General features: G+C 50.9%; 2 protein-coding genes across 2 annotated transcripts in view; both read left to right on the top strand.

Annotated features, from left to right (window-relative positions):
- The window catches only part of TEKT3 (tektin 3), a 44,168-nt gene extending 28,225 nt beyond the window's left edge, over positions 1-15,943 (top strand). The window contains exons 2-8 of the mRNA XM_042883788.1: positions 9,998-10,595; positions 11,105-11,188; positions 12,404-12,474; positions 12,904-13,047; positions 14,148-14,370; positions 14,526-14,680; positions 15,638-15,943. Of these exons, the coding sequence (XP_042739722.1) occupies positions 10,017-10,595; positions 11,105-11,188; positions 12,404-12,474; positions 12,904-13,047; positions 14,148-14,370; positions 14,526-14,680; positions 15,638-15,854 (1,473 nt within the window). The 5' untranslated portion in view covers positions 9,998-10,016 and the 3' untranslated portion in view covers positions 15,855-15,943. The remainder of the gene's footprint in view (positions 1-9,997; positions 10,596-11,104; positions 11,189-12,403; positions 12,475-12,903; positions 13,048-14,147; positions 14,371-14,525; positions 14,681-15,637) is intronic.
- A 5,287-nt stretch (positions 15,944-21,230) lies between these two features.
- The window catches only part of PMP22 (peripheral myelin protein 22), a 13,933-nt gene continuing 7,726 nt past the window's right edge, over positions 21,231-27,437 (top strand). The window contains exons 1-3 of the mRNA XM_042883786.1: positions 21,231-21,332; positions 22,062-22,162; positions 23,118-23,214. Coding sequence (XP_042739720.1) covers positions 22,085-22,162; positions 23,118-23,214 — 175 coding nt within the window. The 5' untranslated portion in view covers positions 21,231-21,332; positions 22,062-22,084. The remainder of the gene's footprint in view (positions 21,333-22,061; positions 22,163-23,117; positions 23,215-27,437) is intronic.

Below are 27,437 nucleotides of genomic sequence, written 5' to 3'. Positions count from 1 at the left end.
GCCTGGCAGGGGATTGGTGCTTAATCAATCATACTCTGTGTAGAAGGGAGTGAGGATGGAGATCCTCCTAGCCTTCCTTCAGCCTTATCATGCCAATGTTCAGAACAGGAATACAAAGCTGGGGAAACAAAGTCTCTGCTCCTGTCCTTGCAGCATATCTGTGGGCACAGCGTTTTGACATCAGACCCCTGAATAATTGTGCTCAGAATAGAGGCAGACTGTTTAGCTGGGTCAGTTGTGATGGGACAAGGGGAAATAATTTCAAACTAAAAGAGGGGAGGTTTAGATCGGGTATAAGGAAGAAGCTTTTTACATTAAGGGCAGTGAAGCAGTGGCACAAGTTGACCAGAGAGGATGTGGTGCCCCATCCCTGCAGACAGCCAAGGTCAGGGGATGGGCTGTGAGCACTGATGGAGCTGTGGGTGCTCCTGATCAGGGCAGGGGGTGGGACCAGGTGGCCTTTGGGGGTCCCTTCCAACTCCAACCATTCTGTGTTTCCAATTTTCCCTAAGAAAAATCAGTTTAATTGAAGTTGAATGTGCTGACTCCAACAACATTTTCCAGCAGCAAAAAAGGAAGTTGCAATATTTTGCTTGGATGGTACTAAAACTTCAGCAGAGGGAGAATATTTCATTTCTGTTCTGTAACTTAAATTAATTTTCTGTAACGTAGGCTTTAAATTGTAATACATTTTCTTTATAGTTTGTATAATTCCATGTGTACATAGCACATAATTCACGAGATATATAGGAAGGAAAGGGATGATGAAGAGTCACATGGAAGAGAAAGGGATGGTATGGGATTGCCAGCATGGAAGAGGGTGGCTTTTTGTGGTGGCTTTAAGGCCATGGCACTGAGCAAGGAGAGTGCCCAGCATCAAACAACGGCTTCAGCACCAACTGATTGGATTTGATGGTGATTATTCCATCCCGGCCCACGGGACCACAGGGTTTGGTGGCTCGGCCAGCATTTACCAACAAGGCAAGGTGAACACACATGGTTTGGGGCAGTTTTTCACAAGTCTTCTTGCCCTATAATCCTATAGCACTGTCATCTGGGAAAACCACTTAAGCTTTGGGGACACCTTTGAGTATCTACCATGCAGCCCCGGGGCTGCCTGCAGCCCTAGGGGAAACCTTGAGAAGAAAAGTGTGCTTTGCTCTCAGCATCCCAAGCACGGTTCTGAGAAGGACAAGAGCTGCAAGGCTGTGAGATGAAACCCCAGGGCAGCACAAAGCAGCTGTGGGTGCTCTCCCACCATCTGCACCATCCCAGAAACATTTAGAGGAAGAAAACACCTTTGGGTTTCTGATAACAGCCTTCTGAGTTAGCTGAACAGGTTTTGCTTTATTTTTTTTTTTTTCTTCTCCATAAAAGGCATCATTGTGTCCCAAAGTGGTTTTCTTTTTAAAAAAAAAAAAAAGTTTTGATGGAAAATATCTTACTAAATTGAAGTGAGGCCGATACAAAATATTGCCAAGAAGGAGGGAATGAATAAACACAGAGCAGCGGTGCGTGGAAGGAGAAATATCACACAGAGCCCCAGGGTGGCTGTGCCTGGGGGTGGGCACAGCACGTCCCCAGTGGGTGTCACCAACTAAATCTGCTTCGCTCAGCAGCTGGAGCACAGGGCCTTCAGACTGAGTCTTTCTGAATATCCCTTGGCTTGTTTTCCTCAAAGGAAGGAAAGATCTTAATTCCAGCATTCCAGCCCGGGTCCCAAAATAGATAGCTCTAAGAATAGCCCTTCCCTGCTGCGTTGGGGCAGGATGTGTGGGGAGGGAAAAAGGCTGGGGAGATGTGAGGTACTGGCCCCAAATGGTCAGAGCTCTCTGCTATGTGATGGGTTTAGCTCTGACATCAGGCTGCCAGCCCTGCAGCATCCGTGGTGATGTTGGTGGGCTCGGGGCTGTGGGAGGACCTTGTGCTGTGAGGTGGCACCACCTGAACACTTTGGGTCTTGTCAATCCCCTTTTGTGGTCGCCTTGTCATGCGTTTGTAAGCGAATAGGAGGTTTAAAAAGCAATCTTGGAGCGGGAAATGGGTTCCTGGTGTAGCCTTATGACCCCAGCAATTGTGGCTTTAAGTATTTCTCCTAAAGCCACGAAATACTTACTTTCACGGAACTCTTAATAAAGCAATAAATCTGACAGCTCATGCAGGTCCTTCCGCCCTCGTTTCCTTTCTTTCAACACTGGCAAAGGAGTGCAGTTGTCACAAGTCATACACACCCCAAAAAGCCACGAGCTCTGCATCTCCGGGCCAAGTTCATGGACAAGCCCCTGTGGGGCACAGCCTGGCTCACCCAAGGGTGAAGGTGTAGAGCAGGTCGGCAGAATCAATCCCTGCCATGAAATGCCCAAATGAGCGAATAAGCAGCCTCTCCTTTTGCAGTCCAATGTCACAACGGTGGAGATTTATGCATTCAGTCAGGTTTGAAAAATGTTGGCCCAACACCATGCAAAACTCCCTGGGTTTGGCCATCGCTCATTCTGTACTTTGGGCTTTCCTCAAGTAAAACCCAGGGTGGGTGTAGCAAAACCACACAGCCCCACATCTGAAGGACGGCTTGCACGTAACATGGAAGGCCCCCAGGAGTTGAACTGCATGCATTGGAAAGAGGGAAAAATAATAATGTGGAAAGATATGAGCTCCACCAGGCTGCAAACCTGAGACCCTTTGGAGCTGAGGGTGGGATAATCAGGCTGGATAGTCAAGGTGGTGCCAAAATTTCAGCCCTGGAAGATTTGGTCCAACCAGGCTGCCTCCTACCTGCACTGCTGGCACTTGTGGAGCAAGGAGATACTGGGGGAATTGGAGCAGTCAAAGGGTTTCAGCCTGCGGTGCTCCTGCCCTTATTTTCAGCCTCAGCTGCACAGTGTGCTTGGGAAAAGAAGGATGTGGAAGTGCCATGTCCCACCGTACTCTCTTGCCAGCCCTGCACAAAGCAGAGCTGTGAGCAAGGCGACTGCTAAATCCCTTAATCCACTGGTGTGTATTTCATGATGTGCTGCAGATATTTTCTGGGCATTTTTTCCTTTGGCATCCTGCATCTGGTTTTATCTATTTGCATTGTTCTAGGTGGAACCTGAGCACTTTGCAGGGCTGGCAGGAGAATGTCTGTGTGCTTGGCCGTACCAGTGCTTGGAGGTGGATGTGTTCCTGTTAGTGCTCTGCATCTGCAGTCAGAAAGCATTTATGTGTTCTGTGCCAAAGCACATCGGGTGAAACATCCTCAGGGAAACCCTCAGGTTCAGGAAGAACCTTTGGGATTTAGAGCCCATCGGTTCAGCCCTGCAGCAGATAGTGCACACTGTGAGTGGACCTCGGTGTCCCAAGGATAAAAATTGCATGTAACGTGAGATGAGGCATCAGGCAAAATATTTACATAATGAAATCTGAATGATGGTGCTGAAGGTCTGCAGTGAGGCAGGCAGCAAGGGAATGCTCCTCTTGCTGCATGTAGGAGCAGATAGGTAATAAAACTACAGAGATAGGTAATAAAGCCACAGAGAGAACAGTGTTTCTATTAGGAATTAAAGATTCCAGCTCCAGTTCCAGCCCAGTGCTGGAGTTTGGCAGCACTTGTGCCCTTACCCAGCAGCTAGACTGGGTAACACCAGCCAGCTAGACCAGCTCCTGTCACACATCACACATCGGAATGGCTTTGAGGTACCCATGCTTAATGCTTATCAGAGCTTTCAGTGCCCAAATCTGATAAAAGGAAATTTCCTCTGGAGATAGACAATCCCTTCACCTAGCAGTAGATACTGCACAATAACAGCTGTGTGGAATCACTGCTTCGTTGCAGCAGAACTCACTACAGGTGAGCTCTGCGGAAGTGCTAAAATCAGCCCTGCTCAGGCACAGGCTGCAGGGTGGGTGGAAAATCCAAGTAACAGCAACTCGTGTCTGCATTGCTGAGCTCTGTCTGCAGCCGTGGGAGGTCCCAGGGTGGGGTGTGCAGATGGCAAAGGGCAGGCAGCCCCTGTGAATTTGTCACCTCTGCAGCCAAGTGCACCCAGAGCCCAGAGGGGCAGAGTGCATGGGATGGGGGATGCGGTGTGGGTTGGCAGAACCCTTCTTTGCTGCCTGCACACAGCCTCAGCACTGGGTATTGCTGCTGGAGGAGTAGAGCTTCCTGGCCACTTCCATAGTGGGATTGCCTTCAGCTCTCGCCATTTCCTGAGCAGACAGAACCCAAGGTTGCTCCCATCAGCTCTGGAGACTCCGTGATCCTTTCCCTGTTAAACAGGAGCCTGAACATGACGACAGAAAAAGAAATACAAAAATTCTCCCTCCCCTTTCCAACCCAAAGCCTTGCCAAAGCAATAAAAAGCTTTAAACAATAGCCAATGACATGAGCCAGTCCTTGAACAGCCTGCCAAGGTTCACCTTAAGAAAGTAGGTCCGAAAATAAACACGAACCTATAAAAAGCCCCGCAGGCTTAAAGATAGCCTTCCCATTGTGCTAATTGCTTTCACATCTGGCTCAGAAATGAAGAGTGTGTATGAGCATGGAGAGGCCACCAATAATTCACTGCAGCTAAGCACAAAAGCATGTGCCTAGCATTAATCACACCAACCATCTATTTCCACTCAGCAGATCTCAGATGCTCGGGCTTAATTTTAGGTTTGTGTTTAAATCGTGCTGAAATGTTGGGGCTGGCGGCGATTTTAACGAACAGCACATGGTAAATGGGTGGGATGCTTCAAGGCAAATGCAGAGAAGGAGAACTCTTCTCAGTTCCTCACCCTCCATCAGTTGCACAGCTGTGGTGAGGTTGGTGCTCAGTGGTTTCTGCCTGGTTTCTTCGAAACAAACCAGCCCTGGGGTGCTGGGAGATGCAACCTGGGCAAATCCAGGGCTGCCCATTGGCACGGGACGCACGAAGGGAATCTGTGTGGTATGTCACTCCCTGTGTGCCAAGGAGGTGGCCGAATGGCCAACTCAAAAAGTGACCTCCTGCAAATATTCCCCTTTTATTTCCTACAGCAACTGCTGAGAGCATCCCCAGTAAATGGAACTGTTAGGTTTTACGAGAGAAAAGGCTGCGAGGACATGAACTATCTGCACCCCAACCTTGCGGGAAAGGAGTTGCAGTTCAGTGGTTGTGACTCATCCCAAGAGCTCAGAGAGGGATCTGTAATGATTTATTCATGCCACTGTTATTGTTTGGGAAGCTCACTTGTGCTGCTACGGTTAAACTAAATAATTCATCGACCAGTCTACTTTCTAATCTTGATCGGCTGCTCTCTTTATGAAAAGCCTCGAGGTGAAGATCACAAAAGAGGCAGTTTTCTATGCTTGATACCTACAGAAAGCAGAACTTGGAGGTTAGCTTCCAGCAGGCCTGGCCTTGTTGAAGGCCTAAGGATAGAAATGGCATTCATCTGGGAGAGTGGTGTTCATCCGCTGTGCCTCAGCTAGCTGTCTGATTCTCGTACCACTTTGGAGATGTGGGAGAAATGCGCCTTCCTTGCACCTCTAACCCTTAATAAGCACCAAGGCAGTTCAAATGGTGGCTCTTTCTTCCCACCAAGCACACAGGAAAATGTTGCAACACTTAGGTGAGATGCCTCCTGCTCAGCATGCCCCCATGGGTCAAGCTGGGAGAAAGGAGCTGTTGTTGTACGTGTCACTTCATCCCCAGTGGCATTAGGATCTCCACAGAGTGTGTCTTGCTGATGTAACTCATTCATTTCTTGTGCCTTTGACAAATGGCTTGTCTTCCAGGAAGGCTGATCCAACAGCACTGGGTCAAGGCTTCAGATGGGACATGGTCACCCCAATGGGATGAGGGCACGAGGGGTGGGCATGAATGCTCCAGCCTTTGCAACAGGACAACTGGAGGACAATCAGCAAGGCAGGGCAGGACCTGAGGTTTTGTTTTGGGCCCTCAACACAGCCTGCCCTTGTTCAGTTGTGGTTGGTGCAGAGGTACAGCTTGAGTTTCTTGATAGGAATGTCAGGGCTTTGCTAAGCCCTGTCAGGGGGGAAGTCAGGGTGGAAAAGCAGACAGGAACTCTGGCAGAAAATGTAGGTACCCTTCTGAAATGTGACAAAGTGCACACACAGTGCATAGATAAATGATTCTCTCACATCATTACCACTGATTTGTGCAAAATATTTGGTTTATTGCTCACGCCTCTGTCAAAGCAGCAAGGTATGTGCTGCAGGCTTCCACCTCAGAGCAAGAAAAGATTTCACAACACACGTTTTTAGCAGTTTTTCTATGAATAGCTCCTGTGTGAGAACGTGGGATGGGTCTGCACGTACACATGTTTTCTCAAGGCTTCCCTATGAGGGTCACCTGCACTGCAGCATTAACAGGTTTGCTATTATTGCAGAGTTCATTTCACTTTAAAATAGACCAAGGGAGAGGACTCTGGTCCTGTTGGGACCACATTTTTGTAGCTGTTTAAGGAAACCAAGGAAGTGACTAAAAGGAGCTGCAGTTAGCCACAAATTTGAATTTGCCATCACCCCTTATTTAGGGGAGGACATTTGCCTTACTGGGGCTCACCCTCCACCTGCAGAGAGCAGAGATGTTTTTCCATGTGTGGGGGAAGGACGCGAGCTTCCCTGGTAGAAGAAGGGCAATGAGCCCCAGATGTTCTCCAGTGGCTGTGCAAGTCCAGAGCCGTCTTTCTCCCTGCTCAGCTGCTCAGCCTCCCTTCTATATCCTTCAGGTGTCCAACCTGCAGCCCTCCTCCTGCAGGTCCCACCTCTGGCACAGCAGTGAGAGGTTTGGCAATGACCAGAACTCTAACTTCCCAATAGCCATGTGCAGAGAGCAAAGAATTCCAGGTCTCATCTCAAGAGCCCTTGGCCCTCCATCGTGGCTCAGTCACACTTGTCACTGGAGCTGAATCCCAGCAGAATCCTGGGAAGTGTCTCCTATTTCCCAGACAGATGGAGGCAAGAGCAGGAGCTGTGGGCTGCTGCTTGTCCTTAGGAGCCAGCCTTGCTTTCACAAATAGATCAGATCTTGAAACCTGTTGGGATCCTGAAATAGCCCTGGGCCAGGTGGAGCATCCCTTCAGCATGACAGCACAGCACACACCACACCTGCTCTATTTATTTCTTAATTCTTCGTGAATTGATGTGTCTTTGATAAAGTATTCGTACACAGTAGGTCTCCTTCAGGCAGACACAGGGAAGGAGAGAGAGGAACACCCAAAGCAATGCAAAACATTGGGCAATGCTATGTAGCCTCTGACAGATGCTATAAGAAATCTGGATGTGGATATTCTCAGAAGGGTGGCTTCTGATCCCAGCCTAGTGCTATATTGATTTGCATTCAGAATGTAGAACTCTGGCAGAAAGATTGTCAGCTTTTGGCATTAGGTTTTTGTACTTGGGCATCTAAACCCAGCTCACAGCAGGGAGTTGGTGCTCAAAGATCTTCAAGGTCCCTTCCAATCTAAGCCATTCTACTTTATTATTATTCTAAATGTGTTCCCTGTAATTCCAGCTCACTCAGGTTGATCCTGTGCTGGGACCACTGCTCAGCACCAGCCTCACATTTCCACCCTTGTTTTCTGTTTTGGTTCTGAGCTAAAATGGTCACAGCTTTGGGACAAACGATGCTCTCATATGTCCATCAAAACTGGGGGTGCCCCATGAGAACCTGCAACGGTGGCTCGGTGATTTTCACCAATTTGTTGTTCTCTAGGAAGCTCCTGCATGCTTCACCATCTAATTACAACACCATCTAATTATTACTGCTCAGTTTCAGTAAATGCCCCAGAGGCAGTGCAGAGGCCCACAGAGACGAATGGCATCCTGCTGTGATTCACTGCAGGGCGTGCAGTGGGGATGGATGTGGGGCTGTTCTGGGCTGTGTGTGTCCCTGCTGAGCCAAAGGAGCCTTGCTTGGGGTTACTCAATCTGGTGTAGATGTAGAAAAGCAGCTTTTGTGCTCAGCTTTTATTTCAGTTTGATGAAGATGATTCTTCACTCGGCTAAAGCAAGACGTGTGTTTAAAGTGAAATCAAAGCGTGCTGAACTTTGTATACACAAAGCATTTGGATGGAATTATTTATGACGTCAGGTCTTTGGCAAAGCTTTCAGCTCACGAGAAGTCATAAAGCATTCTGGTATAGTTCCTGTCTGATGCTGAGATTGGTGGGAAAATGAAAAAAAAAGGAGAAGAAAGGACAAAAGCTTTAGCCTGAATACTTCGTGAACCATCCACCTTGCTGACAGTTTGTCAAAGCAGTGACATGGAGCAGCAGAAAATGATTCCCCTGATAAAAGCATGACACAGGGCTGGCCCAGGAGCACCAGCACTGGCACTGTGTTGTCCAATGAGGGCACTGGGTTCCCCGGGAGTGACACTGGGCAATCCTGGGGTGGCACTAGGATGCCAAAGACAGCACTGGGTTATAAACTGTGAGCAATTGTTGCCCAGTGGTGGGATCAAGTTGCCCAGCAAAGTTACTACATTACCCAGGGCTGACACTGGGGTGTCCATCAAGGGCACTTGGCTTGTCCAGTGGCTGTTCTGATCTGCCCACGGCCAGCACCAAGTAGCCCAGAGTCAGTAGTAAGTGTTTCAAGTCCAGTGCCAAGCTGCCCAGCTGCCCAGTGACAGCAGTAGGTTGCTCAAGGCAGGCACTAGGTTGCCCATCCAGAGCACTGGGTTGCCCAATGGTTATTTGGCCAGTTACCAAACGGCCCAGTGATGACAGTGCGTTGCCCTGGGCAGGCATTACGGTGCCCATCCAGAGCACTGGGTTGCCCAGTGTCATCACTGGGTCGCCATAGCAACTGCATGAGGTTGCCGAGGCAGAATTTAGTTGTGGGGATCCCAGTTCCCATAGCAACGTTCTCCTGGTGCTGTGCCACTGGGGCAGCTGGGTGCTGGGGGTCCTGCACACCCAGTGCTGCTGCCACTGAGTCTGACAGCACAGCAGGGAGGCACAGCTCACAGGCACCTCCTGAGCACCCACCCAGGCTGCTGAGGGTGAGCATACGCTTTAACTCAGAGGGGCGGGGTGCTGGAGGGCAGATACTTCTCATAACCCCTCACGATATGGATGATATCTCTTGTACTGAAAAGGATGTGCTCAGGTGGTGGGAGAACAGGATCTGGTGTCCCTATGTCTCCTATCCTCCTCTTTTTAAGCTTTTGGGTAGGAAACCATGAGTTGTTGCTGGCACTGCCCTTTTGTAGAGGTGCTCTTTGTTGCAAAGGTGACTAAAAGTGAAAAACTATTTCCTAGAGATGTTATGATTTCAAATGCAAGCAGCCTCTCAGCTTGCCTACAGAACCAAACTGCTTAGGGCAGCCCAAGAGGAACAACTAACCCTTCAGATGACTTCCTGCATCAATGCTTTCTTCTAGGATAAAAGCAAGTTCATTCCACAAGAACTGTCCCCTTTCTTCCTTTGCAAGTCAAAGGAGATAGCTCTTCTTTTAGGGTGAAATAGGTGGTTTTTTGTTTTTCAAATCTAGGTGTAGTCCTGCACAGCTCAGCTCACCTGCAGATCCTTGCTTACGCATTTCATGCCAGTGAAGGTGCAGGGATGAGAATGTAGCCCCTTGCCCATAGATCACACTGGGTTGGGGTTGGTACAGTTGTATGTCTGTAGGGATGCAGATATTGGGCTGGCAATGGAACTTTTAAAGAGAAAATCACATCTGGAGCACTGTAAGATCTGCTGGCCAAAAGAAACAAAGGAACAGCAGAGAATCCAATTTCATTGGAATGACAGGCTGAATGAAAATGAAGGCATAGTATCTGTCATTCTCCTTAGTGCCATGATTTGTTTCTCTCTCCTTCTCAAGTCCTGACACTCAATATTAACAACAAAGCCAAATCCCAGTATATACAAATGCTTGGGACGCTGTCTGAAGGGATTTGCTTTGGAGAAGTCGAAGCCTGTGTGGGCAGTGTGTGGGTGCTGTGTGTGTGGCTGTTTGTATTACAAGTTGCACATCTTGCTGCAAGAAGTGAGATTCTTTTCCTCTGCCTCCTTGCTGTGCAGGACCCGAATTGTGGTACCCATGGAGCTCGTTGGCTCATCCTTATCGGCGGCCCGTGCCCACGTGCGATCGACCCCCACCAACCTCCTGCCTGCCATCAGCACCATGACTTCCAGCTACAAGAACCGTTTCCCCTATTATCCCTTGCCCCAGACACTCAGCCTGCCCTGGCTGCCCAGTTCCTACTACAGGACGGCTACCAACCACCCCATGTTGGCTCCTTTCTCCAGCGGCTCCCAGGGGCTGACTCGCAGCAAGATGCTCCCGTTCGTGTCCAACAGGACGTCCCTCTTCACCCGTTACACCCCGGACGACTGGTACCGCTCCAACCTGACCAACTATAGGGAGTCGGAGACCTCACGGCACAACTCGGAGAGCCTCAGGGTCGACACCTCCCGCCTGATCCAGGACAAGCACCAGCAGACGAAGAAAACCCAAATGGAGAGCACCAAGAATCTGGGAGAACGTGTCAATGACATTGAGTTCTGGAAGTCGGAGCTCTGCCATGAGCTGGATGAGATGATCGGGGAGACCAACGCGCTCACAGACATGAAGAAGCGACTGGAAAGAGCCTTGGCAGAGACAGAGGCCCCTCTGCAGGTGAGCCCTGAGCTGCTGGAACATCTGCAGCCATTCAAACGTCTCATTAAGTTTCATTGGAGCTCTGTAACGTCTAGAAAGCTTTTACTAAGAGACCATTAGTTAAGTCAGCAATAAACAAGCCCCTCGCCATCTGCTTACAGCTCCTATCAGCGCATGCTGAGCACATCAGAACACTATTTGCTAACCCAAATATTTTTATAAGCTGTACATCCAAAATCTCACATTGGGATGGGAAAGCCCATGTCTTGCTATGAGAATCGGGTGAGGTCGGCATTCAGCTCGACAGAGGTCCCCATATCCAGCTGTGGGTACGCAGGGCCACGTGTGCTCCCTCATAGGATTCATTGCTGACGTTGCAGCTTGGCCACTCATTGCCAGCCCAGCCCTGCCTTGGACACATTTTTCTTCTCTGTCCTCGCCTGTAATTTCTCTTCTCTTATATGACTTACAGTGGGGGCCACCCCTCTAGGGAGCCCCACTCACGCAGTTTGCTGTGTCCCCAACAGGTTGCTCAGGAGTGCTTGCTTCACCGGGAGAAGAGGATGGGCATTGACCTAGTCCATGACAACGTGGAGAAACAGCTCTTCACAGTGAGTTTGGCTAAAGCTCCTTCTGCCTAAACTGCCCGAAGCAGGTTTTCCAGCCCTGTCCCATATCCGGATCTTGGGCACAAAATGCTTCAAACCCCAGGCCAGGAGGTGGCATTTCCATCAGCAGCACAACCACATTTTGGGGCAAGATTTTCCCTTTTATCTGAAGACCCTGTGTGGCATATAGCAGGGCCCTTGGCCCCTTCAAGCAGCAGTGTGTGCCCAGCATCTTGTTTGCTTTTCCCAACCCGTTAGTCAGTTTAAGAAAAGATATTACATCTACCCTCAGCTTTGCTTTGCTTGACTGCAGTTGGACTGCCACTCTGTGTACTTAGGCAGTGCATTTTATAGAAATCATAAAAACGTGCCCTCCTCCCTGCCTTTACATAGTCTGCTTGCAATTATGAATAAAAAACAAACAAGATGAGAGCTGGCCCAGAAGACAGGATTCTAACCCAGGGTACAGCAAAATGCAATCACTGCAAGGGCCTTGTGAAGCTGGGGAGGAAGTGGCAGCCCCTGGGACTGTGAAGCCCAATTAGAAGATTTTTTCTTATGAGTCAGGCCTTAAAAAAGCAGATTGCCTTAAAGGTCATGAGATTTTAAGGAAAGAAATTCAGAGTTGGTATCTTCATAATGGCAGCCTGGATTGTAAGTGTTGTGAGGATAAGTTTAGGCCATGATTTTCAGATGGTTATGGGAGAGAGAAGGTGTAAACATGAGTGGTTTGGAAGCACTGATCACTGCTTAAAGTAATTAGGGCTGCACAAACGTGGTGGAGGTGTGTTGAGGTCAATACGTGTCTTCCTCCAGCCTCATTCTTAGGAATGGCTGGGAATTCACTCAGAAGCAAAGTCTCTGTCTTCCTACCCTGTTTGTATGGGATTTCTCCTGGGGAAGAAAATATTTAGGGAACAAAAATGTCAGGACCTAACTGGGGGTGGAGGTGTGTGGTTCATCCAAGTCACCACTCAGAGCAGGTCAGGATCTGGCCTTGCTGCCATACAGTGGCACAAACCATCACTTGGCACAGGTGTCAAGATGAAAAAATGCTTGGTCACCCCGTGTAAGTCTGTGCACAGACTGTGCCTGTGGCCATGGCGTGGTCCTGTCTCTGCTCTGGGTCACTGCACTCAGATTGGAGGCCCAAGGGGATGCGTGTGACTGGGACCAATGGGTGAGGTACTGATGGAGTCATGCTTTGTCCCTGTCCAGGAGGTGGATGTGATCAGATCGTGCCAGGAGAGGATGCAGCGCTACCTGGACAGAGCCAAAGCCCAGCTTGCGTAAGGAGCCCCCAGCCCACACCATAGGGCTGAAGTCATAGAATCATAAAATCATTAGGGCTGGAAAAGATCTCTACGGTCATCAAGTCCTTCTAAAGTCATCAAGTCCAGCCCCAACCTCCCCCCGCTCTGCCCATCAACACATCCTTCAGTGCCACATCTCCTACATCTCCACAGTTCTTGAACACCTCCAGGGACAGTGACTCCCCCCACCTCCCTGTGCAGCCTGTGCCAATGCATCACCACTCTTCCAGAGACTAAATTTTTCCTAATATCCAACATGAGTCACTTTGTAACATGAACTCACAGCAGACCTCTGTCCTCTGCCTACCCTGCAGCTATGAAAATCACCTAGGCTCCCAGGGAGCATCCCCAGGGAAGGCATGCCTCCCCAACAGTCCCACTGACAGCTGCCGTGCCGTGCTGCAGGTCCAACAGAGCAGCCCAGCACGAGGTGGAAAGGGACCTGGCTGACAAGCAGACAGCCCACCGCATCGACGGCAAGTGCCACCACCTGCGGAACACCTCCGATGGCATCAGCTACTACCGCGGCGTGGAGCGGGTGGATGCCACGTGAGTGCCTGGGGAGAGGTGGCACAGCACTGCCTGTCCCCATCCTGATGGCCATGGCGTGGCACATCCATCCCACCCCAAGCAGCACATTCAGTGGGACAACGAAGGGGGCAAAAGCATAATACAGTGGGTTCTGCCTAATTAAATGTCATATCAGGGTTCAGAGATTAGCCTGACAGTTCAGCTCAGCACCTCGACACAGCCCATTAGGTCCATGCATATTTTGGGAGATGTGTCAGTGCTTGCCCGAGCGCTCCACATTGACGTAAGGTCTGGGGGCTCACCCTGCCTGCAGAGTGCTGGCAGGGAGCCCGGATGGCCTTGAAGATAAAAGAAGAGAGCATGGTGCTGGGATGGAGTTCAGCTGCTCTTGGGTGCCAGGAATTTGGCTTTGGCTCTGCAATAAATGGACGATGACCGAAAGCAGAGATATGCTGCAAGCAGCAAAGGGCACGGGGAATAAATCTGCTCCACACACAGACCCATGTGGTTCATAGAGGGCATGGAGTGATTCAGTTTTTCTTGTGTTTGAATCATTCTTCAAAATGAAGCTCAGACATTTCAACAGGCAAATGAGTGGCAATGGATTGATGCTGAAATTCAGAGGGAGCAAAATGTGTAGAGGATCAGCATGTTTTACGTGAAGCTTATGTGGTATTTGAGGCTTTTGTTGACCTTGTTCTGGATGCTGCATGGGGTGAACTCCATCCTGAGCGCACAGACAGGGAATCAGTGTTATGTAATGTTGGCTTTTGTGTGAAATTGGGATAAGTTACAAGCAAAATGCATTGGCTGCAGTCTGCATGTTGTCATAGAGCTGTGAATGACTCTGCACTTGAATGCTGTTAACACGTAAATATGAGGTCTGATTAGAATCTCGATTTTTCCGTGGGAATCTATTGTTTGTGTGAGCCTTCATAATTGTCGCAATTGTTGCCGTGGATGTGTCAGCATCTGATAAGTTGTACTGCATAAATGGTGTCCAGATGTTTTGCTTTCAAGTGGTCAAAGAGCGTGGATGCCAGGAAGGCTGTGTTTAAGCCAACCTGGTCGGATCCATGGCAGTGTGTGACTATCTCTGCCTCTCTTCTCTACGGCAGCATCTCAGTGCCAGACTCGTGGGCCAAGTTCACGGATGACAACATCCTGCGCTCCCAGAGCGAGCGGGCAGCCTCAGCCAAGCTGCGGGAGGACATCGAGAACCTGCTGGTGGTGACTGCCAATGAGATGTGGAACCAGTTCAATGCCGTCAACGTTGCCTTCACCAACCGCATCGCCGAGACTGCTGATGCCAAGAGCAAGATCCAGACACACCTGGCCAAGGTAGCCCCAGCCCTTCCCTTTTGGTGCTAAACTGAATGATGACTCCCAGCAAAGAGAGAGCCTCCCTGCAGAGCTCGCCCAGGGCTGAAGAAACGGGGCATGACGCTGTTATTGATTAATATAATTTTTAATTTACGAACTTGCTTCTATTGCAGACACTGCAGGAAATCTTCCAGATCGAGATGAGCATAGAAAGCATCCGTAAAGCCATCAGGGACAAAGTGCCTCCACTGAAAGTGGCTCAGACCAGGCTGGATGAACGCACGCGGAGACCCAACGTGGAGCTGTGCCGGGACAGTGCCCAGCTGCGGTGAGCAGGAGTGCAGTCACTGTGTGGGCACTCAGAGCACTACTGGGTGACAAAACTGATGGTGGCCCTTTTTTTGCTAGATAGCCCTTCCTTGAGTGCATCAGTATGTTGGAAAGCACTGGGCATGCATCCCAGCGGCGTGCTGGGAAAGCTCTGCACCCACAGCCCAATGATGCCTGACACTCTCCCAGTGGCTGGATGTGCCCATTGTGGAAGGATGAACCCTTTGATCTCCCATAGCATCACCCTGAGAGCTCCTTCCCTTCGAGGGAAGAAGGGCACCCTTGCAGCAGGTAGCTGGATAGGCTGTCTTCACTCGCCCTGAGGACACGGGGAAACACAAACCCCTCGAGCAGGGGAGACCTCTGGCAGGCTGGGGCAGTTGGCTGGGCTGCTCCTTGGCATTCCTTCAAGGCCTTATCTGCCTCATCAGCAGAAGAGCCTTGGCCAGGGCTTCCATCCAAGCCTCCTCCTCCACCCGTCAGCCTTCTCATGGTACCGAGTGCTTTGGCAGGAAGGAAAGGCAAAACCAGCAGCTTCCAGAGAGGCAGCAGTGTGGATGTGTCCCAGATAAGGGAACTGCCTCCCTGACTCTTGGAGGTGACCTTGCTGCTGTAGTAGGCGTGAATGGAACAGCAAACCAAAACTGGCCAATTTGTTGGATGGGAGGTTTGTGAATATGGAGAGGTCTTGCCTTTTTTCAACAGAAAATGGGAAACCTCAGTTGCTTCCTAATGTCTTGGTGTCAGCTTCACTCTCCTCTTGTTAGTATCACCCGCAGGAGGAGAAGCCAGGATTAGAGTGTCCCCAGAAGCTGCTCCAATGCAGCAAGGAGAGACTGAGCTCCCACCTTCAGCTTCCATTCACAGCTGCCAGAAACTGGGAGCTCAGTAAACCAGACCAAGGGGGAAATCCTTCTTCTTCTGTACTTGACGGGGTTCCTTGCTGTTTTCCCAGTCTCGTCAACGAGGTCCATGATCTTGATGAGACCATTCAGAGCCTGCAGCAGCGGCTGAGGGATGCTGAGGACACGCTGCAGACACTGGTGCGGGCCAAGGCTGTCCTGGAGCACGACCTGGCTGTCAAAGCCAACTCTCTCTTCATTGACCAGGAGAAGTGCATGGGGATGCGCAGGACCTTCCCCTGCACTGCACGGCTGGTGGGCTTCGTCTAGGCTGGGAGCTGCCCCAGAACATCCGAGGAGATGTTCTCATCTTTCATAGGATGACTCAAAAATCCACGACAAATCTTCCTGATGAAAGTCCTGAGTAGAAATTAAACGTTTGCTTTGTGTCTTATGTGGTCCGCTGGATTATTTTTCTCCCCTCCTTTCATTCTCGGATTTTTGGAGAAATAAACTCAGGTCTTCCTCCTTCTGAGTCTGTTTGTGGAAAAGCACAGGGGGAAGTGATGCTGTCAATCAGGTGTTGACACCCATGAAGTATTTTTAACAGTGCATCAGAAGCACAAACCATCCTGAGAAGCACTGAAGTATATTCTCTTCATAAACAGGAAAAGTTGTGCTTTGTGCTGTTTTCTAATGATAATTTATTCTTGCTATTGCAAATATCTAACTGTTGTCTAAAATATCAGCACTGGGATTTTAAAAGAAGGAAGTTTTCCCCAGAGGGTGGTGAGGCACTGGAACAGGTTGCCCAAGGAGGCTGTGGATGCCCCATCCCTGCAGGCATTCAAGGCCAGGCTGCATGTGGCTCTGGGCAGCCTGGGCTGCTGGTTGGTGACCTGCACATAGCAGGGGGTTGGAACTGGATGAGCACTGTGGTCCTTTTCAACCCAGGCCATTCTATGATTAGCTATGACCAGCTAATTGAAGAAAATGTGTCAGTTTTCATTTTAGTGAGCATGAATTGGTTCCTAATTTAAGATTTTGCTTTTGGATTGTTGATAGGCTCACCAAAATTCCAAGTTCTGCATGTGGCACCTTTGACTCCATAAAAACCATTGGGTCTCAGCTCTTCATCTCCTTCAAAAAAAAACTCGGGTGATCAGGTAGAAATAAAGGTTTCTCTCCAGTCCCAGCCCTGATGCTGTCTGTGTCCGTAAGGAAACGCGTCCTGGGCAGACAGGAGAGAGGATTTTGGTTTGTGCACAGCTGGTGTCAGCCGGACAGGAAACAAACCACATCTCCCCCAAGTGCTGAGTGATCATCAAACATCAGCAGCAGCAAGTTTGCCGGCCAAGAGTTTCTTCATCGGCACGTTTGGCAGCTTGGCCAGGGGAAAGGATTTTCTTCCAGCCTCGCTGGAGCACAAGCACCCCAGGGAAGTCCCTTGGCACAGTGCTCACACAGCACTGTCGGCTTTGGGGCTTTATTGTAAGTAGTAGAAATAAAACAGTGGCCACAAATCAAGACCAGAGGTGGTGCTCGTGCTGGGCTGCCTCACTGCCCTAGCCATGACCCGAGAGCTTCAAAGCCCTTCGCTGGGGTCTGTGGGCACCTGCTGTGTCTGTATGTGCTCGGCCCTTTGCAGGTGACCTGAGTGCTTGTGTTCAGAGGTGGTGCTGCTTTCTGCATGGCAGTTTGGTTATTTGGCTCAGGTGGACTCAGAGGTGATGAAGCGGGGATGCTCCTTGGCACTTTTTGTCCTACTCTTACAAGTGATTTTCAAGGCAAAAATCCAACCGTTATATGATGTACCTGATATGATGTAACTACACAATGACCCTGGTGAGGAATTGGCACAGGCTGCCTACAGAGGTGGGGGAGTCACCATCCCTGGAGGTGTGTAAGAAACATGAAGGTGTAGCTTTGAGGAATGTAGTCTAGAGAAGTCACAGGCAAGGGCTGATGGTTCAGCTGGATGATCTTAATGATCTTTCCAACCCTAATGACTCTATGACTCTATAATCATGATGAAGGACCCAGTAGAACTAAACGATACCTTTGCATTCTGGAGTTGTTTTAAGATCTGTTGGAAAGTTGATAATGAGCAGTTCCAATGCAGTCACATTCTTGTGCATTCCCTGTGCACACACGGATGGATTTTCCTCCTTGCGAGCAGTTGCTTTTGGGGCTGCAGTCTCTCCAGTTGGTGCACATCAAGTGCGTTAAATCACTGCCCTGCCCTCCTGCATCCAAAGTCTCAGTGCCTTTACATTTGTAAAATCAAATGATTTGCTTCCACAATTCACATTTAGATAACTCTGCCCTTCCTGTCTGCCTCTGCTGCTTTTCTGCATTGATTGGATGCTTCCTTTCTGCAAATGCCTTCAATCTGCAGGGCGACACGCCTGCTTTTATTGCTGCTTATTACCCTTTTATTGCTTGCTTTTATCAGCCAAGTTGCTGAAGAATTTGATTTGTAGAAATTCCTTTGCATCCCACAGACATATTCCCACCCTCTCTCCTATCATCCTGATAAACCCCACAGAGATGGGTTTGTAAACTAATTGTCTACTGTCTGGAGCAAAGAAAATAAAGGAATAAAACCGAGGGAGCATTGCTCCATGCAAGCCAAGTTTCATGCCCTTCCCAGACCCAGGGAATGGCCAAGGCTGTCAATATTCTCAGAAAGGAGGCTTGGGTGCTTCTGCTGCCTAGGAAAATGAGACTCAGTGAATGGCCTGAGATGAATTAGGGTGAGAGGAAAGCTTGCCAAAAGTGGTTAGTAGTATATTGCACAACAAATGAAGAAATGCTCTAGGGAAAGAATTCCCAAAACAGCTTCAGCATTATGATAAAACAGCTCATCCCTATTGTGGGGAAAGAAAAAGAAAGAAAATTTGAGCTAAACTTTTAAAGATTTGGGAAGTGTAGGAGCACAGGAATGGCTGTGCTGGCTCAGACCAAAGTCCAAAAGCCCAGATTCAGCCTCTGCCAGATCCAACAGAAACTGCTCAGACAGAAGCACAGAAGCATCCCATAATACTTTCCCAGTCCACTTTCCCAGCTTCCAGCCACCCGTGTGTCAAGGACTTCCTGAGCTGCCAGTGCTGTCCTTGAATCCAATAGCCCCCAATGGACTTGTTTCATGTGATCTCGTTCCAGCCATTCCTTGGGCTCATGCAGCCTCTCGGCATCTGCCAGTCCCAGCAGGGAACTGCAGGGCAGGGAGCATCACTCAAAGCATTGGCAGTCAATGCAATGGACAGCCTGGGAAAAGGGATCAGCAGTCCCAGCACTGCTGGGGACAGGAGTCAAGCTCAATAACCTCGGCAAAAAGGTGGCTTGGTTCAGACCTCTATTGGAACTACGTGATCTTTGAGTCCTTTCCAGCACAAACCATTCAGTGATATCCTCTGCAGGCTCAAGAGGAGCTCAAGGGGGCTAGCTCCTTTTGCATGTTGTCAGCATGCAACAGACAAACACGTATCACGACTTCTAAAAGTGTCTGAGTATGTTCTGGCACACAGGCACGTCCCAGCTGGGGAGCACGGATGTGTTTCTTTCTTTTGGAGTCAGCGAGTGAATTTGGGTTTCGTTGAGGCCAATGGGAATTTCTCCAGTGCCTCTATCAGTGATGACAACTGGCTTGGAGCTGAATAAAAGAGTTGGACAAAATTGGTTTTGGGGCACGAATGCAGAGTTGGCAGGACTGAAATATTTTACAAATTCCTCTTGGTTTGGTGGAAAACAAACATCAGGAAGAGTAAGAAAACGTCTCCAAGATGTATTATATCTCCTGTTTTAGAAGATTGCTAAATGTAAATGTCTGTCTTCTCTCACATTTTTTCTTGCTTGAAATGGCTTTGTTAGAAAAAGTAAAAACCACCATTTCTTGGCACTCTCCTTGCCTGTGTGTGCCTGTCAGTGTGCATCTGTGCCTACTGCTCTCCTTATTCATCTAGTTGCTTGATAGCAGGATGCCTTTCCTCATCCCAGGGCTTGCTGAGGGCAGTGCAGATTTCTGCCCTTTCCCCTTTGCCTTTCGAATCCTCCATTGCTCGTGGTCTTAATCAGAAGGGCAGGGAGCAGGAAGCCACTCCCTGAAATTGTGATGATGGAGCAAAGTCCTGGGATTGGAGACCTCCACCCAAGAGAAGACATCCAGAGAAAGTCTGCCCTTTTTGTGTCGCTGGAAAAGATTCCCATCCATCTGGCTGAGGCAGTGAATGAGGTGTACATATTTGCTGGGCAGATGGCAGATCCTGTGTTGTGTGGTCCTGGTGATGCCATGGATGCAGCCTGCTGAAGCTTGCACCGTGCCCAGCCTCACAGCCCCTTGCTTGCATCTGAGCCTCCTAATGTTATATGACAAACAATTTCCTTCCCAACATCTTATTACCGTACTCTAGAAGCTGAAGCATCCTAGCACTTTTAAATGATCCCATAGAATGTTCTGATCTTTCGTGATGGCTTCACAGAGCCCCAGTCCATTTGGATGATGCACCTTTCCAAGAGCATGAGGGGGCACTGGATCAATGGGCACTTCTCTTTGGGCTCCCTCCATGGATTCTAATCTGCAACTCACAGCCAAAACAGGCTTCATTTCTCTCAAGTGGCTCCTTTCATTGATCCATAGAATTGTTGAGTTGGAAGGGACCACTAAAGGCCGCCTCGTCCAACTCCCTGCAATGAGCAGGGACACCAGCACACTCCAGCAGGTGCTCAGAGCCTGGTCCAGTCAGAGCTGAGTTTCAGCTATTTCTCACATGCTCAGAAAGCTGCAGGCACACAGGAGTGGAGATCTCAGACTAAACTCTCTCCGCACAGCTGTGAGCTGGTACTGCTGGAGCACGGCTCGGTGGCATTGTGCAGGTGGTGGCAAAGCAGGGGCTGGAGCACAGTGTGAAGCCTGGGGCCGCTGACCCATCTCCCCTGTGCACCTCCCCAGAGTGCTCCAAACTCCCTCTGACTGATGCGTGTGTTGGGACCCCTCACACACAGCACAGCCAAGCCTGTGCTGCAGGGAACACGCCTGCTTGCCAGCAGGAAGGAGCCAAGCACGCTTCTCTCCCTCTTTCTCCCAAGATTTACAGTTTTGGCAGCTGGATGTCAAACTCATCTGCCTCTGCAACGAGGCAGGACCAGTCTGGAGCTGATGTGTGCAGAGGGGAGAGGTGATGGGGAGGCTGGTGGTGGTACTCCCTCTGGGTCTGTGGAGATCTGCAGCACCTGAGTGAAGCACCCCTTCCTCTCTGAGGTCTTATACTCTCCTGTAACCAGCTCCCCAGGAGGAGGCTTCCAAGGGCCAAGGCTCCCTGCCAGACAGCCAGAATCAACGGCCATCAAAGCACAGCAAGTCACAAAGGTGTCCCTTTGCCAAACACATCCCCGCTGTACCAACCAGAGATGGAATTCCCCTCGACTCCGGCACAGCCAGCTTCCAACATTCCCCAAGTCCTGTCCCGCGCATCCCTGTGCTCCCACTGCGGTGAGGGCACACAGCAGAGCCCCACTCCGAGCGCCGCATCTCCAGCCCCTCCCTTAGTGGAGCGCCGCGGGATGCCGGCTGGAGCCGGGGCTGTGTGCGGGTCCCGGGTCTGCGCGCAGGGGCGGACTGGGAGCAGTGAGAACGGGACACCGACCGACTGCCGGGAGCTACCGTCGCACTTATAGGAGGAGCGGCCGCAGGACCCTCCCTGTCCCGCAGACGCAAGCTGGGCGGTGGCCCCGGTTAAAGGGGAACCTTGACAGCGCTGCGCCCGCTCCGCTGCGCGCTGCCCGCTCCGCCGCTCCCGGCTCCGCGACGTGAGTACGGCCACGACCCGGGACGGGGACACGGGGGGACCTCGGGGCACTGAGGGTACCCGGGGTAGATGATTCGGGGCAGACCAGTTCCGAGGGAAAGGGTCCGAGGCAGCTCTGTGGGGAGATGGACGCGTCTCCGCCCCGGGGATCCGCGGGAGAGATGGGCGAGGGAATGCTTCCCCGGAGGAGCGGAGCCGGTGGGGGCTGCCCGGTGGTCTCATGTGGAGGTGGGCTGGGACCTCTCCACCCGGTGGAGAGGGGCAAGGAGAGAGCCCTCCCGGGGAGCACGGAGGGAAGATGGAGCGGGGAAGCACCCCCACCCATCTGCGGCAAAGCAATCGGAGCCCCCCCAGCGGAGGGGGGCTGGGGGAGCCTCCCGGCACTCCTCAGGGGAGGGGGCCGATGGATGCCCCCGGTGAGAGCACTCGTAGGAGCCCCGGGAGTTTTTGTGGGAGGTGAAGTCGAGGAACACTCCTCGAGAGGAAGAGGGCCAGAGGACCCCGAAGCACCGGTTCTCGGGTGCCCGCCGCGCCGCAGGGCTCGGGAGAAGCCCCGAAGCTGTGCCCCAGCATCCCCGCCCCGGGCCGGGGCTCCCGGCGGGACGGGCGGGCTCTGCCGCCTGCGGAGCGCCTCCTGCTGCCCTCAGGGCTGCGATCCGCACACGCACACACACACATACACATACACAGACGTCCGCATGCTCGGCAGCATCTCCCTCTCCTCGTCTAGTTGTACCCGAGACCACCGCCAGGATGCTGCTCTTGCTGCTGGGGATCATCGTGCTCCACGTCACCGTGCTGGTGCTCCTCTTCGTCTCCACTGTCGTCAGCGTAAGTACGGCACCGAGGCATCGGGAAGGACGGAAGCTGTTCGTTTTATTTGCGGTTCCTTTTCCAGCCCAGCTTTTTGCAGGAAAAGTTTATTTCCTGATGACTGCCTTGCTATCGGTGGGATTTTGAGTATGTTGCACTGAAAACTCTTCTTCTTGTTGTCCCATGGGTGGAAGCTGGGTGCGGCCAGGGGTGCTCAGCGCATCCACGCTGTGTTTGAGCTCACATCACCTAAACCGCATCCATGTGGGCGAAACCGTGCTGCTAACGGGCTCAGCCTGTGGGACCAGTACAGCCAGTCAGAGCAAAACGGAGCAGAGTGGGACTGCTCGGGTACTATAGCCTCCACACCACCAGTTTTGCTCTCCACATGTGCTCTGTTAGGGCCATGGCATAGGGACAGCATCTCCTACTCAGGATATCCAGCTATGAGCGTAGCAAACACTAGAATAATGAGAGCTGGGTGCTGCATGGGTCTCCAAGCATTTTTCTCAGCATGGAGCCCAGTCAGGTTAAAAAGAGTTTTGACTCTGGTTTAGAACACAGCAGTTTTGTGGAGCTGCAATTTTGCTTCATGACATTCTTTCCTTTCCTTTTAAAATTCTTTTTTGGTAGTAGCAGCAGTGGAAGAACTTACAAAAACCTTCCGAGTCATTAGGAATCACGTGGCAACATTCAAATTGCCCGGCCAGGCAGCGGGACGCAGTGGGGAGGGGAGCGTGCGTCCCCCATGGGACCTGGCCCGTGTTTAAAGGGAATAAAGAGCTTCTGTTTTTGTTTTTGTTGTTTTTTTTTGTTTGTTTGTTTGTTTGTTTTTTCCTGCCGTTGAGGCCAAAGCAGCAAAAATCAAATATAAGTATTTGCTCTGCAAACCTTTTTCTAAAGAAAAGCCCGTGGTTGGGCTGGGACAAGGGGTGCACACGGCTCCTGCTCACGGGGCTGCATCTCATTGCAGCAATGGCTCGTGAATGGCGGGCAGACAGCGGACCTGTGGCAGAACTGCACCTCTGGGACCGGTGCCATCTTCCAGTGCCTGACATCATCCCCGAATGGTGAGTGCCTCCCCGGCTGTTGCTGTTGTCACTGCCCCCGGGCTCAAAATTGAGCGGGATTGGCCTTTGCAGGTGGTTTGTGGGCACATCCTGTGTGCAGGGATACAGATCAGTCCATGCTTTAGTTTTCACAGGAGACAGGGCTGGTGTCAGTGGTGTTTGTTTTCAGTTAGCCTGGTTTCACTTTCCCTGGGAGTAGATTCTTCAGTGAAACCATTGCAGCAATCCGTGGACCGTACTGGTGTCGCTGGGAGCACAGTCACACGGCTACTGCCCAAAGGGTGCTCTGGTGCAGGAGCCAACCGATGCACCATGGTCCTGGTGTGGGCATACAAAAGGGTTTGGCAGTGAGGGGAGATGGCTGCGGCTTTGGGGGCTTATGGTTCACCCCCACCTGCAGCCTGCTGGTACCCAGGGGTGGGGGCTGATGCTCTGGGAGGGAGGAACGCACTGCGGGGCTCTGCTGACGCCTGCTGGTATCAGGGCCAGCAAGGAAAGCTGGAGCCAGGCCCAGGCTGGGAGCAATCCCACTGGATCCTGCTGGCTCCCAATGGAGCCCCAGCCTTCCTCAGCACGTGGCTGCTTCACTGCTGGGCACACTTGCTCAAAAACTGCCGAATTTCTGCTTGGAAAAGGTGGAGATTTGTACCCCAGTTCATAAAGACCTCCCTAGATATTCTGCTCTAGCTACCTCCACTGCTTGCTCCGGGTGTTTGTGGGATCACGTGTGTTGGGAGATGGCAGTGGTGAGAGCGGTTTCTGCAAAATGGGGCTGGGATGGGGTCCCCCACTTCTAAATATCCTGTGTGGGGGAGGCTGTGTTGCGTGCCCCTCAGGGACCTTCTGGGTCCTTGCCAGTGATCTCTTATCCTTAAAGCTCTTATCATTAAAGGGCCTGTAGGCAAGATGGGCCAAACGGGTTGGAGCAGTTGGGGTTTGGTTGACGAGGTGCCACGGTGAGCTGCTCTTTGCACGGAGCTGCACCGTGCTCAAGCCTTCATTTACAGCTCTCCGCCCCAGCTCTTGGTTACACTGCGCTCCTCGCGCTCTCTTTACGAGGAATCTGCTTACTTTCAAAAATATAAACTACCCTATAGCAGCTGCCACAGACCTCACTCGTCTCAGCCTCTCAAAGCACAGGCTGTGCGCCTTGCAGGCTGCAGAAAGCCCCAAGAATTGGTGCCTGTGCCGGTGCCAAGGACGGCGCTCAACGGTTAACGCTGCGCGCCAAAGGAGCGAGGAGCCATCGCTCGGGGCTTTGGCAGCGATCGCTCCGTGTGTGAACGCAGCTGTTTTTCCTGCGGCCAGCAGAGTGGCCGCTGCTGTGCGGTATTTCTTCTGCTGTTTTCTGGGGAAGGAGCGGTCTGAGCATAGAGCTGGAATAGGTTTGATGAGGCGGGGCTGGGCCGGCGCGTTCAACACAGACGGCGATTTTTGGGGAGGGTCACTGCGCTGAGCCCCCACCTCCCAAATTCCTCCTCTGTGCATATCCTGATGGGAACAAGGAGGTGGGAATGTGGGTGGGAGCTGCTGCCCACTGCTCCGCTCCACCACCGCCCGCACGCTGCGTCCATTTTGTTAGATAATGACTTTTTTTTTTTCTTTTTTTCTTTCCAAGAGGCCAAGAACTATGGAAAAAATGTTGCAATCTTTGCTTCGTTTGCACTGTCAGGCATTCCTGGAAAAGACTTATCTCAGGAATTCAGCTCTGAATCCCAGAATTGTGCTGCGCTCCAGCCCCCGGTTGCTTCATCCCAATGCGGCACGGGAGCGAGCTGCTCAAGTGCTATTTCACAGATCCCACCCCCAATTTGCACCAGCAATATTCTTCCCTTCCCCCCCTTTTCCTCCCCAAAGTGGCCTTTTCTCCCTATATCTGAAGGTTTTTTTTTTTAACGTGGGTGAAATTGTTTTACTGTTCTCTACTGCTCTTTCTCTGCTTTTGGGAATGTCACATGCAGGGAAGCGATGGGGACCAGCAGGGACATCCTTCTGTAACATCATGGGACGATTCTCCTGTTGCCTCCTCCCAGTTTCTCGTGTTGCTGCTCTGTGGCTTTGTCAAATGCAGGCTGGTGGTTTGGGGCTTTTTCAATGGGAAAAGAAAACCCCAAACATTGGCAGAGGAGCAGCCTGCCAATCCACGTGATGATGGAGAGCCTGTGGTGCACTCCTGCATCTGCTGATGTGACAGCTGCAAGCAAAGCATGTGTGAGTCACCCAGAGCAGAGATGCTCCCATCAATGGGAAGCTCTTTTCTTTCAGCAGTGTATTGATTTCTGCCATAAATGTGTTGCCTATGATATGAAAGGGATTTCCTCTGCTTAAAACCAGGCTTCTGTTGTTGCCTCACAAAGCAAATCTGGTACAGAGGGGCTGGGGAGCAGTGCTGATTTCCCTGCTCTTGGCTGTGTGAGGTCAGTTGGCCTTCCCTAGAAGAGGAGCAAAAGAAAGATGGCATTGTGGGAGGAAACCAGGGCTGCAGCATGCAGTGCTGGATGGCCCTTAACCCAACAGCTTTGGGACTTGAGACCTCTGGATGTCCACATTGCTCAATGGGTTTGCCCATCCCTGTTTACACCAGGGGCATGGACTTCAACTCAGCAGCACACAAACCCTCTGGAGGTCTCAAAATGACACGTTTACCACCTCCACTTGCTCTGAAGCACAAGCTGGGAGGAGGTCAGAGTCACCCCAAGGGGCTTGGAGCTAGCGTGGACGTCAAGCACCTGATGGAAGGTGGATGCAATGGTGCCAGCAGGTTGCTGCTGCCTTGGCAGCACTGGGTTTTGCCTCCAGGATGTGAGCTTCAATGGCCTGACAGGATGGCTGTGGTCGTTCCTGGGGCTAAGCAATGGAGATATGGTGCCAAAGAGACAATGCCTGTTTGAAATGGACAGTTCTGGAGAGCTATAGAGCCTTGGAGACTTCTTGGATGGAGCTTTAAGCCAAACGGAAGGGTGAACAAGAGGAAAAGAGGCCAAGAGGAGAATGGAGTGCTTTGGGTGTTTCATCTCCTTCTGAAGGAATGGCAGAAGAGGACTGGAAGGAGTTGGGAGGCAATTGCAGTGCTGAGTTCTTCCTGCAGCCTCAGTGATTCCCACTTGCTCATCTGCACCCCTTGCAAATACCTTGGGAGAGCTATAAAGTCCCTGTTTTTGAGGACAATTTCCAGGAATACCTCAGTCTATCACACCACAGTTCTTTCTAGGAAGCAGACACATGAGGACAGGAAAGAAGTGGCTGTTGGGTGCATACCCTGCTTCTCCTAGCTGGTGCAGCTTGCAGCATGGCTGGGGAGGTTCGGCTTTGTGCTGGTGGGACTGGAGCAAAAGCAGCTGCCATTCCTTGGAGCTCAAAACCATTGCAAACCCCATCACTTGTGATGTATCCTGTCCTCCTCCTAGCCAAGGATGTGGGGTCAGTTCACGTTCTTGTTCAGACCTGGAAACCTGAGGGTATGCTTTGGACAACACAGTTTTTGCTGCCAGCCCTCAGCTGGCATCTTCGTGCTGATGGATATTCATGTCGTTCCTGACCCTGCTGATCTTCAGCTCCCAGCACTGAAGGAGCAGGTTTGCCTCATACATGTGATTATTCATTTTAGTTTTGGAGCTATTATACTCTACAGTGACCTCCTTAGTGGTTGTTTCCTTCCCCAGAAGTGGCTGCATTTCAAGGGTGTGACACATGTACAGCTTGTAAGAGGCAAGACAAGCTGCAGGTCTCAGCACACAGATGTTTTAAAGCACAGCACTAAATTTAGCCATGCCTTGCATCAAGTGCATGAGCTGGTTGCTCAGATTAATACTCTTCCATGTGCACTTTATTCTTTCTCCTTGGACGGGTCCCAAGAGGACTGCATGTCTCTGACATTCAACTCTGGCCAACACCCATCCTTTACAACCTTCTGCTTTCAGCCAGGGGCACCTTTCTGTCCATCCCATCCTGTCTCATCCCATCAATCCTGCACCTTCATTGGGTATGAAACCTTCCTTCAAGGAGCGTGGGGATTTGCTGAGATGGGGTGTGGGCGAGCTGCTGTTCTGCTGGGGGTTTCAACTGCAATTTCTACTCTTCTTTCTTTCTTCCTTTCTTTCTTTCTTCCTTTCTTCCTTTCTTCCTCTCTTCCTTTCTTCCTTTCTCTTTCTTTCTTTCTTTCTTTCTTTCTTTCTTTCTTTCTTTCTTTCTTTCTTTCTTTCTTTCTTTCTTTCTTTCTTTCT

This window comes from Lagopus leucura, unplaced genomic scaffold (genome assembly GCF_019238085.1).
Source record: "Lagopus leucura isolate 7727_CA_CO unplaced genomic scaffold, USGS_WTPT01 Super-Scaffold_100040, whole genome shotgun sequence".
In the NCBI taxonomy this organism is placed as follows: Eukaryota; Metazoa; Chordata; class Aves; order Galliformes; family Phasianidae; genus Lagopus; species Lagopus leucura.
Note: the sequence above shows the minus strand (reverse complement) of the source record. Positions and strands in the feature narration are given on the sequence as shown.